Source organism: Peromyscus leucopus, chromosome 3, assembly GCF_004664715.2.
Source record: "Peromyscus leucopus breed LL Stock chromosome 3, UCI_PerLeu_2.1, whole genome shotgun sequence".
In the NCBI taxonomy this organism is placed as follows: domain Eukaryota; kingdom Metazoa; phylum Chordata; class Mammalia; order Rodentia; family Cricetidae; genus Peromyscus; species Peromyscus leucopus.
This window is the reverse complement of record NC_051065.1, coordinates 47338184-47352110: the sequence shown is the minus strand read 5'-3', so window position 1 is coordinate 47352110 and position 13927 is coordinate 47338184. Positions and strand designations below refer to the sequence as shown.

Here is a 13927-nt window from a genome sequence, read left to right as displayed (position 1 = left end):
AACAAGTAACTGCAATAAGATAGGGCAGCGAGATCAGCCAAGTGCAGTTCTGGGTACTGCTTGTGAGGTCTACTAGCGCCATAGTAGAAGCTACCACACACACACACACACACACACACACACACACACACACACACTCACACACACACACACACACATTCTCAGGAGGTCTTCGAAGAGGATGGGAGCTTGACAGAGCATCCAGGAAGCTGGAATACTAGCGGACCTTCTGCTGTTCAGAAGGAAGGGAGAGAAAAGAACTGCAGTTTGGACGATTGGAGTATGGAGGGCTTGGAGAAGGATGGGGCAGAGGACGAGGCTGAGGGCCATCTGAAAGCCCATATCTGCTACTCCTTGTGGAAACGTAGGGGCTCGTTTGTTTTCACTAAAATAATTCCTTAAATCTAACTACACTGTGATACTGAACCAACTTGCATTGTGTGAGTCAGAGGCGAAAGCTGTTCCTGTTTTTCTTACCTAAATCACCAAATCCCTCCCAACACATCGTCATACTCTGCCCCATATCTCGTCCTCCTACATGGCTGAAGTGCTCACTGCGAGAGCCCAGGGTTGAAAGAGCCCGGACGGCCGCCAGCACCTCTGCTATTAGCTGCGGTAGCCTCCAGCTGTTTGGGTCCTTGGGGGACAGAGAGCAGCAACACTCCGGGGTGTGTGCATCTCCATATTAATAAACAATTCCTTGGCCTTAGCCTCTCCAGCACCTGAAAAGCAAAGGAACAGATTCCAGGTGCTCTCTCTAAGTCACAAATCTTTAATGAGAAGCACGCACCGGCATACGCGGCGCCATTCCTTCTGTGGGCCAGGGTGGTGGATGCAGGGGATGCAGTGCGTGGAGAACAGTTGCTTCAATCCAGGTGACTTTCACTCCCTGGTATACTCCTGCGTCCCTAACGGAGTTTGCACCCTAGCTCAGGGAGACTTCCCAATAACTCTTGGACGTCAATGCTAGCCTAACCTCTGCTCACCATATGCATGAATGGAGATCCACAGAGACTGGCTAATTTGTCCATGTTTCCAGGGCCAAAGGGTAGAAGAGTGAGGCATTGAAGAGAAGCGCTCCAGTTCCCAGAATCTGTTCATGTGTCCCCACATCTCCATTCCAACATCACTTCCTTTGAGGATAAGGACTGTCTCTGGAATGCTCCCTGTCCTCTGAATCAGCCTGTCCTGAGTTGATCCCATGGGTAGGAAGTTCATCGTCAATTCCATCTCATTCGTATTCTCTCTCCCTCTTCCCTCTCTTCTCCTCCCGTACTGACTGACCCCTCAGGACAGAGACACCGGGCCTCTGTCCTCCGCACTTTGTTCAGGCTGCAATGCCCATGACCTGGTTCATTTGTGAGTGATTATTCTGCTCCCAGAGTGGCACCTTTGCCACCAGGGCTGCCTGCTTCTGCCATACAGAAGGGGGAGCTTCCGGAGGCAAGGCAGTCCTCCTGACTCTTTCCTTTACAATTGCAGCCATTAGTACAGTGTGCTCCCTTTCCCAAATGCATCCAGCCTTTACCTAGGTAACAAGGTCTAATATCTGAGTTTACCCTTACCATTTTTAGTTGTTGTTTTTTAAGAGGAAAAAAAGAAATGTTCCAATCATGATCATTTTTCTGTGCAAGATCTTCATAGCAGAAGCAGGACACAAAGACCCTGATAGTGACACTCCCCCAATTTGGTGTTGACTTAATGCAGGTAGCCTAGTTTCCTGTGCAGAGTTGTGAGTAATTCCTTTCAATTTAAATGTTAATTGGAGTGTAAACTTTAAGATAAAATGAAAATAAGTAGAGAAGAAATGTTTTTTTCTAGCTTTGTTTCTTTATTTTATTTTATAATTTAATTTAATTTTACATATCAGCCTCCCTCCTCCCGCCCCCCCTCTCCCCCACCCACCTCCCATTCCCATCTCCTCCAGGGCAAGGACTCCCCTGGGGATTCATTTCAGCCTGGTAGTATTGGTGAAATTATTTTGGCCACTCCACGTAGTTAAAAGGATATTTATTTAATGGCGTAACTCACAAATTAAGAAATGGGTAGGTCGCAGGGTCTGGGGAAGGTGTATTGCAATCCAGCGGTGTTCTCCAGAGGTCTGCACAATCCACCTTTCACCTTTCCCAGAGCCAGCGCTGGCCCATCCAGCTCTCGGGTCCCCAGGCGCCTCTCCTCGCCCCGCCTCATAGGTGTGACAGTTGCCAGAGTCTCAATGGGGGTTGGAACTTCCAGAACCAAGCTGGAATGGCTACCCACTACATGGTAGATTCAGTCAAGGCAGATCCAGTCCCTTCCTCCGTTCACCCAGGCAAAGTGTCCCTGCATAAGCCCCAGGTTCCAAACAGCCAGCTCATGCACCAAGGACAGGTCCCTGTCCCACTGCCTGGGGGGTCTCCCAAACAGTTCAAGCTAATCGACAGTCTCACTTATCCAGAGGGCCTGATCCAGTTGGGGGGGCTCCTCAGCTATTTTTTTTTTCTAGCTGTATTTAATGGTTCTCCTTGTCTTTCTTCCTTCACCCTCCCCCATGGTCAGCCGCCCCCCTCCTAATCCCTCCCCACCTTGCTGGACGACATTCAGTTTAGAATGCACCTTTATTTCAAATATTAGAACACTAACTGTGAGGGTCATGGAACATAGATGACATCCTCAAACCCAACACAGTTCCTGAGAGTTTTGATCTCCATGTTTGCCTACAGAATCAAACTTACCATCCAAGGCTCTTTTCTATGTGACGATTCTTAGACCAACCAAAAACAATATTTTTCTAAGGCTTCTGAGAAAGATGAGTTAGAGTTTGTGGGGTTTTTTTTCTCCTCTTTTCATTTTCTTCTTTTTCTTATATAAATCAGTAAGTGATGGAGAACGAAATATAAACTGTAAATTCTTGATTACAAGATAGTACTGTGAGTTTGAGGAAAACCATAGCTAGTCCTTTATCCTTTTTTAAAATACATTTATGATTTATTTATTTTTTAAATACATTTATGGTTTTTTAAAGTACATTTATGATTTATTTTTTATTTATTTTTTAACAGAAGGAACTTTTTTTCACTTTTACATCATTCTATTGTTTAGGACATATATCATCATTTACAGAGATATGGTGGCAGGTAGGTCAGAGAAGAGCTGTGACATCATCTGCATGACCCCAGAGTGACAGTGGCACTAACTCAAATGCAAACAGAAAGCATGAGAAATTGTTGAACAGCCAACAATGCCCTCTCAGGAACTCTACGTTGACATGGGAATGTGATAGCCTTCCCCAGGGCTCCATGGACCAGATTCTGTGTGTGAATTAAAGCTAAGCATTGTCACATTTCCTTCTTGCCCCATCCATCCATCCATCGATCTGGTGATTTGTTTGCTGTTTATTTCTCTGCTTTTTTTTTTCTCTCTCCCACCACCTTGCTCTCTCACTCCTTACGGCTGGGACCTCAGGGTGGGCAGCGCTCCACCACTGCCTGGGGCCCCAGCCCTTTTTATAGTCTCTGTTTTGAGACAAGGCAGCACTCAGCTGTCTGGCCAGCCTCAAACTCGCTCTATAGTCCAGACTGGCCTCAAACTTCAGCTCCTCCTGCCTCGGCCTCCCAAGAAGCAACCAGGCTCATGCCATTTCATGCTCTCAGAGTATGGGCATTTTTCCTTCAATCTTTTGGAGCACAATAAGATAATTAATACTGAAGTTGGAATATTTGTAAATTTCCCTGATTTTTTTTATTCTGTCATTCTATTTCATGCTCGGCTCTCCAGCCAGTGTTTTTGTTTGTCTGTTTTGTCTTTAAAGTATTCAGTTTTTACTTTATGGAAGCGATGTCTTTCAGCTCTTGTCTCTCTGAGAATATTAATAGTCATTCATTGTTTTTCTTCCCCTTATACACTTTACTTCCCCAGCTCGCCCACCCCAACCAGCTGTAGGATTCTCTCAGTTGGTTGTCTGCTCATTTGGTTGTTTTTTTTTTAAACGTTTATTTAGTGTGTATATGTGTCTGAGGTGAGTGCATGTGTGTAGGCACTCACGTGCTAAGTCATGTGTGGCAGGAATCAGAGGACAATGTGTGGGAGTTGGTTCTCTCCTTCCACCATGTAGGTCCCAGGGATCACACCCAGATTCAGACTTGAGAGCAAGCACCTTTACCCACTCGAGTTTCAGAGTGGAATGCTAAAGAGTTGTGAGAACTGCTGAGTCAGTGAGGGAACCGGAAGTCAACTTGGGACTTGGAACCCACCATACACCTAGTCTCTCAAGCAGCACCTTTTCTTTCAGAATCCCACAGTGCAATGGCTGTTCATGGCCCAGGAGGCACCTCACTCACCAGCCTAGGCTGGGGTGGCTCTCACAACCATCTTCTGGAAACCAAACAGGAGAGGGCTCAGCACGTGTGTCAATGGCAAGATTTCACATCCAATAGTCACCTAGCAGGGGGTGGTCGTGAACTTCAGTGTGGAGGAACCCTGCCCTCACCTGCGCTAGCCATCCTTGATGGAGGTTGTACCTTACCCCATCCCTAAGTGCTTTCTTTATCCAATGTCCTGGAAACTGGGAGAAATGGATGCCCCTCAGTGGTGTGGAGTAGTCAGAGGATCTGAGACTCTAATTCCTTTTCAAAAAAACTCCCTCAAAATACCTGTTTCACCCCTTCTCTATGTGGATGAGTTCGGGAGCCTGTGGGGAATTCTGCAGATGGCTTTCCCTGATCCTGCCTTGGGATTCGGCCTAACCGTTTCTGCCGCCCACCAGTTTGGCCACTACCACTCTTCCGGTCGCCTCTTTCCTATGTTCCCCATCTCTTAGCTATAGTGCTGGCTTGATTTTGGAAGGAAAAAAATGCCAAGTGCATTTGTTCACATCAATTTTAATTCTTTTATTTACCTACCTCATTCTTTCACACAACTCAATAATGCAGTTGTTAACTCTATTTGCACTCCACTAGCTTTGAGACTGTCGATAACTTATTATTTGTCTTCGGAGCTTGCCTTTTTCTCATCTGTAAAATTGGAATATTTGTTGTCCTGCCTGCCTTCTGACCTAGTATAGTAGCTTGCCTGAGCTACTACATAGATAAGTCAGTTAGCTTTCCAAGGAGAAAAGAACCAGTTGTTCATGCAGAGGTTGGACAAAGTCAGACTCAAGGATGATGTGAAAATCTTCCCTGGGTCAATGAAAATGCAGTCAGGATCTCTGTTTTCCATCTCATTTCTGCATCAACAACTTAGAACAACCCTTTACCTCAGTCAACAATACCCTGTGGGAGACACAGAAGTTTACCCAAGCTGAGAGAGAAGACGATTGCCCCTCCCTCACCTGAGACCTAGATGACCAGGGTCTACTCAGAACATTATTTCCTCCATTTCGCTGCTTTTCTGCTCCCTCCTATTTTCTTCTAAGTAAAACACTTTGTTCTCATCCGTCAATAAATGTCACCTCCTATATTTTATGGTTGGCATTCTCTTTAGATTTCCCACCTCACAAACCCATGGGTCCGTCTCTGGCCAGTGTGGGCTCACTTGATATGAACCACTATCCACTCAGTCCCTTGGGCAATATCTTTGCTCCCAAGAGTCTATAGAGCCTGGGGACAATGTAGGACTTCCAGGCATTAAAGTCAAGTGAGAATTTGGCCTCCAGAAGGGAGGCCAAGTAAGCTCACTGGGGTCACAGGGGACAAGACCTAGAAGCCCTCATGGGATGAAGAGGGGAAGAGGCCAGGAAAGGTACTGACTTTAAGTACCTTCTGTTTAAGGTACTAAACTTCCCAGTGTGAGAGCTGGACTTTCCCTTCCCATTTGCCTTTCAAGAAAGCAGAGGGTAAAGTATTAATCACAGATTATCCTGTTCCTAGGAATCAGTCCATGCGGCTTCCCATGTCCACTTGGGAACTTTCGCCGCTGACAAGGCCCTTGTGAGGAAAGAAGGGACCCCGGTCAGGGCTGGGTGGCAGTGAGTGTGTCTGTGCTGGGGGAAATGAAAGGACCGACCCATAGGAACTGGACTGGCCCATGGGCAGGGCTATTCCTTCCTTTCTGGCTAAGGCTGGCTGTGCAGGAGGCTTGGCTCGTATGTGAATATTGTCAGCACAGGACTCTTTCAACAAAGCTTCGCCTGACTCATTTGGCAGTCTGAGCAATCTGCACAGTGCTATGTGATAATGAGGCTTCCTTGGCAACTCACAGAAGTGAATACAGAGTGTTATTTCCACCTGGCTGGGGCAGGCCTGCTAGGTGCTCAGGACGGCAAAGGAGAAAGAACCAGAGAGGGCACATGTCTGCTCTGCTGCCCCTTGCAGGATCCTCTGCCTCTGGGACCGGGGAACTGGGCAGCAGCTGCAGGATCCTCCTCCCAGATGCGAGACCAGCCATTGTTTTCCCTCTGTGTTTGTGCCTCCCACTCTTTAACCAGACTCTGTTGGCTGGGGCTGACAAAGTCTGACTTTGCTTGTCAGAACAAAGAGACCATATCCCTCAACTGAGGGATCTTGACTCAAATTGTGCTCCGTTAGAGGCAGAGGTCCCTTTTTTGTGTGGGGCACAACTCTGGGAAGGTAGGAGTGGATAGAATGTAAGAGAGGGAGAGGATAGATGGGTGGCCTCTTGATGCAGATCCCAGGCCCACAGAAACCCTGTTGCTTTTGTTCCTCTGATACTAGAAGAGACAGTTGGGGTAGTGGTGCATGTGAGGTACCTTGACTCTAGGCAGGCACCTTCTCTAGAAGAAATAGTTGGGGTAAGTCGGCGGTGGTGGCACACACCTTTAATCCCAGCAGATGCAGGCAGATCTCTGTGAGTTCGAGGCCAGCCTGGGCTACAGAGTGAGTTCCAGGAAAGGCACAAAGCTACACAGAGAAACCCAGTCTCGGGGAAAAAAAAAAAAAGAAAGAAAGAAAGAAAGAAAGAAAAGAAAAAGAAAAAGTTGGGGTAGCAGTGCATGTGGGGTACCTTGATTCCAGGCAGGCACCTTCTCTATCACCCTGACATTTTGCCCTTCCTTTGAGAGAGTAAAATAACTCTGAGGTCTTCTAGGATGCTCTGTGATGCTGCAGAGGAGTCAGAACTTGGGGCAGAGACCAAACAGAATGGCGTTGCTCTTGCTTAGTGCCCTGTTAGCTGGTTGGGGCTGGTGTCACTGCTTAAATGCAGGGAGGCATGAGAAAGGGCAGGCAGACTCATGAAGGAATGACCAGTATAATGGGGTGACGTGCTCCCCAGGAGGAAGTGAAAAGCTAACTTTAAAAAAGAGAGTAAGAGAAGGAAAACATTTGGGGAACAAGTCCAGGTCGGAGCCATCAAATAAAGGGACCATGCAACAGTAGTTGTGGGCACATCTGGCCACAGGAGGGAAGGAGCCAGCAAAAAAGCTGAGCTGGGCAAGATGCTAAGTAGCCAGCAGAGACATGGACCAGCTCTGCCTCTCCTTCTGCTGTAGACAGCATTTTTCCAGCAGTCTCCTTCCTCACCAAGTCATTCCTAGTTTTGTCTGATAGGTCGTAGAGGTGTCGAGCAGGCATGGTCCTCACCCTGAAGCTGGGGCTGACCCAAGAGACTGGAAGGATGGAGGCTAGTGCAAAGAAGGGGTCTGCTCCAGGGCCTCAGACTCAGGGACGAAAACACGGCTCTTCCTCTGTTTCCAAGGATGCAGGCAAAACTAAGCCCTAAGAGCCAGTTTGGGATGGAGCTGAGGACCAACCCCCACCCCCCAACCACAACCAGATTTTCACATGTGACTCCTCCCACAGTCCAGCAGACCCTGGGTCAAAGGAGGGAGGGCCTAGTAGAGGCAGCCTGCCCGCAGAGCCCCTGTTCTGCTCTGGCAGCCCACCTCCCTGCTCTCCCTGCTCTCCCTGCTCTAAAAGGCTGATGAATGCAGTGGTTAGTCACAACTATCTGGCTCTGCATCCTTTCTTCCACTTATGGTGTTCCTGTTAGCAAGCGGCTCCGTTCTCCACCCAGGACTAAAGACAGCACCTGTGAATTAAGGATGAGCTAGATTCCCAGGAAGCGCAGCACTTGCCTAGCACAGATGAAGTGAGCCACAGGGGATCATGTGCCTGCCCTGTGCTTAGGAACCCAGCTATCACAGCATGTCGCATAGGAGACAGTCACCATTGGTGGCTCTCCTGTGTAGGAGTCTGAGTGGGTAGTCTGCCTGTGCTTGAAGTGCCCCCACCCTCTTCTCCCTGCCCACAGGGCTAAGGTATACCTGACCCTACCCTCTCACAGGTTCTAATGCTAACTGCTTCCCTCCTGCTTCCTCATAGACCTGCGCAGAATGACAGCTGGCTTCATGGGTATGGCGGTGGCCATCATCCTCTTCGGCTGGATCATCGGTGTGCTGGGCTGCTGCTGGGACGAGGCCTTATGCAGTATGTGGCAGGGCTTCTCTTCCTCATGGGAGGTAAGGCTGAAAGCTGCTGATGGGGAGGGGGAGACTGGGAACATCCTGCCAACTGTGGAGACATGGTAAGAGGATAGGGCAGAGGGGTGTGGCCAACACAGTTCTGTCTGCTCCCCCATCTGTTGGTTCATCAACAGTCTGTTCCTGTCACCTATTGACCGCCATACTAGCTGTTAGTGATGCACAGGGAAATGAGACACAGTCCTCAGTGTCGAGAGCCTTGGGGACCTCAGTGCTTAGATGGAAGGGAGACACTGTGGCTGTGAACTCACATGACAGCAGTGGGAGACCTCAGACTTGGAGGCATGAAACCAGGATATCCTGGGCACTTTCCACTCCTTGCCCTGTATTTCAGTGGTAGACCCAGGAAGGAGGCATTTCTTCTCCAAAGGTCCATGCTCATCCTTGATTTATGGTTTAGCAAAGGCAGTGGCGGCACAAGACTAGATCCTCCCATTTCTGTTCCCTTTTCTTACTGCTTTCACAGCCACTGAGTCAGCCCAGGAGCTGTTAGCAGACCCTGGACCTAGCACTGCGTAGTTAGGAGGGAACAGGTTCTGGTCCAAGCCAAATAAAAGTTTTCTCGCCATCTACTTGGGCATCTTCCTTCCCTTTGGAGTCTCCGGGTTTGGGGCTCAGCCTAGAGTTCAAGCTTTGGACTGCCTGGAGCAGGTGGATGGGTGAGTCGTGTGTTGTCTGGAGGAAGAGAATGAGTGTGGACAGACAGAATTAGAAATGCTTGTGGGAGGAAGAGAAAACTAGTCCCACACGCGGAAGCAGATGTCTGTCCGGCTTTGGGCATCAGGCAGGTGCTTGACCGGTCTCTTTTATGCCAGTTTCTGAGCCGAGGAGAGAAAGATGGAGTGGGCTGTGGGACTCTTTACCCACAGGCCAAGCTGAGGAATGGGGAAGCTTGTCCCTCCCTGTGCACAGAGAGACATCCGGGCCACGAAAAGCTCTGGTTTAGGGGAGGAAGAGGAGGAGGAGGGCTTTGCAGGATGGGCTTGAGCCCTCAAATTTTGCTCTGTTCCTTGAAGCATAGCTACTCTGTGTCACACATGAAGGCAGGCTTCCCAAGGAGCTGATACTTAGGGGACTCACATGTCATCAGAGTCAGGATGTCCCCATTGCCAGAACTGCCACCCCTGGGGCCCACCCCTGTGGTTAAGGCAGAGGCTCGGAGAGTGGGGGGGGGCATGGTGGCTCTGTGATAGAGATTCTATATAGATGTCACCATCCCCCCACACAGACTTACGTTCTGTGGGCTCCCCCTTTCTTCATCAAAACAGGGACTCAGGTTGGCTGATAGTTCTCACACTCTATCTTACCAGTAGAGTCCGTTTGTCTCCCCTTTGTAATCCACCTTTCATGTGGCCCTTCAAAATATAAAAAAAGATAAAAAGCAAAGCATCTGTATCCTCTTTGTAGTGAGGCTGTAGCCTGTTTGTAGGGCAGCTGTATCCTGTTAGTAGTGGAGCTGTATTCTGTTAGTTGTGAGGCTGTATCCTGTTTTAGTGAGGCTGTATCCTGTTTTAGTGAGACTGTGTCCTATTTTAGTGAGGCTGTATCCTGTTTTAGTGAGACTGTGTCCTGTTTTAGTGAGGTTGTGTCCTATTTTAGTGAGGCTGTGTCCTATTTTAGTGAGGCTGTATCCTATTTTAGTGAGGCTGTGTCCTATTTTAGTGAGGCTGTATCCTATTTTAGTGAGGCTGTACCCTGTTTTAGTGAGGCTGTATTCTATTTTAGTGAGGCTGTATCCTGTTTTAGTGAGACTGTGTCCTATTTTAGTGAGGCTGTATCCTATTTTAGTGAGGCTATAGCCTATTTTAGTGAGGCTGTATCCTATTTTAGTGAGGCTATATCCTATTTTAGTGAGGCTGTATCCTGTTTTAGTGAGACTGTGTCCTATTTTAGTGAGTCTGTATCCTGTTTTAGTGAGGCTATGTCCTATTTTAGTGAGGCTGTATCCTGTTTTAGTGAGGCTGTGTCCTATTTTAGTGAGACTGTATCCTATTTTAGTGAGACTGTATCCTATTTTAGTGAGGCTGTGTCCTGTTTGTAGTGAGGATGAATCCTGTTTGTAGTGAGGCTGTATCCTGTTTGTAGTGAGGCTGTATCCTGTTTGCTCTTTGGAGACACAGAACAGGCTATGATGAGGCACTTCCCTGAGACTGAAGAGAGGTCTCCTGGGTGTAGCTGGAGAATTTTCTCTCTAGGTCCCGCCAAGCCCCAGCAGTCTGACAGCCCACTTATAAAATAAACACACAGACGCTTATATTATTTAAACTGTTTGGCCTAATGGCTCAGGCTTCTAGCTATCTAGTTCTTACATCTTAAATTAATCCATTTCTATAAATCTGTACCTTGCCACGTGGCTCATAGCTTACCTGCGTCTTCACATGCTGCTTTTTATGGCAGCAGCTGGCAGCGTCTCCCCGCCTCAACCTTCCACTTCCCAGAATTCTCTTCTCTGCTTGTCCCGCCTATATTTCCTGCCTGGCCACTGGCCAATCAGCATTTTATTTATACAGTGACATCCACAGCACCTGGGTATCACAGAGAAGCTGAGCAAACAGGTTTCAGACTGAGCTCCCAGGTGGGGGGCTTGCTGTCTTCCATCTCTATTCCTTGCCTAGCATTTGCTGTGCTTGGGTGCCTTCTTCACTGGCCCTTCACTTCAGGCAGGAACAAGGCTCAGAACCTGTGACCTTTCAACTCTGAGAGCTTTTCAAAGGACTTCAGTTAACTTGTAGACTAACAGCCAGAATGCCATTGACTCGGTTATCATTTTTAGCCAGGCCACGGGAGTAGGTCAAACAATAACAGGCCAGAGTTGAATGGAAATGGCTAAGCTGAAAGCTGTGACTACAGTGAGGTCACTGGGTTACCTCCAACTCACTGGAGGCCTTAGGACAAAAGGCAAGAGGACAGAAGCTGTGGGCAGGAGGGTGCCTGGAGCCCTGCCCTCCTACTTCTGGGGCACCTACTAGATGTCTGGAGCTCCAGGATAGATTAGGAGCTGCAAACTCCATTCTGAAGACTGAACAAATGGGAGCCTTGCTCTCTTTACCCCAGGTAGTCCTCACCCATTTCAAGTCAGAGCTTCCCGGAAAGCTTTGATGAAGCACTGATGCAGGCCAATCAGGACCAAACCCACAGAGCTTTGGGTGTACACTCCATGTGCAAATAGAGTCGAGAATCAGCGATCCAGATCAACTCTGGAGTCCTTCCAGCTCCCACTTTGTACGGTACCAGGGAACGAACACTCATGCGTGCGCACACACGCACACCTCCACCTTTGTGACTGCTTCCCTAAGTTATGCAACAAGAGATGAGACAGAGCCAGCAGGCCTCAGCAGCTGGAAGGCCTGCCCAAGGCCTGACTACTGGGAGGTGCATACACATCTGCCCTCCTTGGATACGGGATACATATTTTTAAAATGGCAAAGCCGTACTTTTGATAAAGTGCTAGTGTGACAACCAGCTGTACAGAGAAGCTGCTCTTCTCACGGCCACTTCTTGCTGATCAGAGCATAGTCCAGGCTAGGCAGAGGCTAATTCATTCCCAGCTCACAAAGCCTTCTCTTCCCCCTGGAGTTTTTTTTTCTTCTTCTTCTTCTTCTTGTTCTTTTTATTTTTTTTTTTTAATTGGAAGTAAAGCAATATACTCATGAATGAAGTTGGGAAGGGAAGTGGTATTCATACACTTCTGGGCGCTATCAGGCCCCAAAATAACAAGGGCGTTAAGAAAGCCATTGACTTCTCATCCCTTGAATGGCAGGGTTTTCTTTTTTTGAAGCTCTGCCATACCCCTCCTTCTCAAGTTAGCATCCTTTGCAATTGGGAGAGACACAGCTCTGGGAGTTCAGCAGCCCAGGGCAACTGCATGCTCTGACTTAGGAAAATAAGTCATGGTCGATTGGTCTTGTTAAAAATATATGTGTTGGGGAAGAATACGGTTCAAGATCAGAGGCTGAATTCCTGGCCCTGCTCAGTTGTCATAGTTAAACTGAGGGGCCAGACATGAACCCAGAAGAAATGTCTGGACCTGGAGAACCAGAGACATCCTAGCATGAACCTGTCCCAGAACCTGAAAGGTCTGTTCTCCCGGGGTCAGTTTCTTCTGGATGACCTTACAGAGTAAGCCCCCTGTTCTAGCCATCTCCAAGACACAACACCACCATTAGCCACTGAAACTGCATGGATAGTCTCCAAATGTGACCTTGTAGCCTTCGCTTGGGTACAGCTCCCTCAGGTGTCTATTACTGAGCAAAGCCAGGTCCCCAATGGTTATATTGGGCTGGAAGCTAAGCTGGCAGAGACCAAGAGCAGCTGTATCTGGAGCGGCCAGACGTGAGTAGGTAAACAAGTAAAAGGGAAAGATTTGGCAAGAAAGAAAGGGGTGCATTTGGGATGGGGAGATGACTCGGTCAGTGAAGTGTATGGGGGCCAGAGTTCAGTCCTCAGAGCCTATCTGGAAAGGATAGGTGTGATGGTCGGTGCTTGTTATACCAGCAGTGGGAGGCAGAGACAGGTGAATCCCTGGAGTTCACCTGCCAGTTAGCCTAGTCCGATCAGCAAGTTCCAGGCCAAGGAGAGACATGTCTCAGAAATAATGTAGACAGTTCCTGACAAATGACACGAAAGGTTATCCTCTGGCCTCCATATGTACACATATGCATATGCACCTACACACTCACACATACATGCACACACACAACACACATATACTCACATATGTACACACCTGTGTATACCTACACACAATCCTATAAACACACACACACACACACACACACACACACACACACACACAATTCTTTTAAGTGGAGAAGCATATTTGGAATCAAGATTCCAACTATTGAGTTACAACTCTAAGTGAAGTAATTCATCAAACATACGAGGCATCATCTACATTTTAATTAATTTAAATTTCTGTGCTATTCCACTTCTTGCCTAGATATGTGTTTTTTTTTCAAGTTATAAATATATATATAAATATATATTTATAATTGTCTTCACACCCTCTTTTCTGTTCCAATAGGAAGATGGCCTCCACTGGACATTTCTCTGGTCTGTGTCTGACCATTTCAGAGTTAAAGAGAGGGTGCCTCACACACTGTGCAATACCTACTAACAAACTGTTAAATGGATATTCAAGCCAGAGGAAACTATTAATTAAGCAGGGCAGCATATTTGGCCAGGAGGCGGGGGTTGGTGGGTGGGATCCAGCTTCTCTTTTGGCAGCACCTCTGCAGAATATCTAGCCCAGACTGGTACAGCCCCATGTGGGTGAGAGCAACCATCATAATGAATCATCAGCGACATTCAGAGGCCTGGGAACAGGATAACACAGGGACCCACCATGCGGCGCAGGAGCACATGACTGCTCTGCTCACATGTGACTCCCTCCCTGGAAGCTTCTTAGGCACAAAGCTTTAAAAGATGAGTTGGAATAGCTAGTCCATGCTCGTAGCATCCAGAACCTTCCTACAGCCCTCCCATAATTGCTGGAAGTTTTCCTTCCTCTTT

The 13927-nt window shown here is 47.9% G+C and overlaps 1 protein-coding gene across 1 annotated transcript in view; it reads left to right on the top strand.

Annotated features, from left to right (window-relative positions):
- Positions 1-8233: 8233 nt before the first annotated feature.
- The window catches only part of LOC114684442 (transmembrane protein 178B), a gene marked incomplete at its 5' end in the record, with an annotated part of 47541 nt that continues 41847 nt past the window's right edge, over positions 8234-13927 (top strand). The window contains 2 exon segments of the mRNA XM_028859031.2: positions 8234-8348; positions 8351-8395. Of these exon segments, the coding sequence (XP_028714864.2) occupies positions 8234-8348; positions 8351-8395 (160 nt within the window).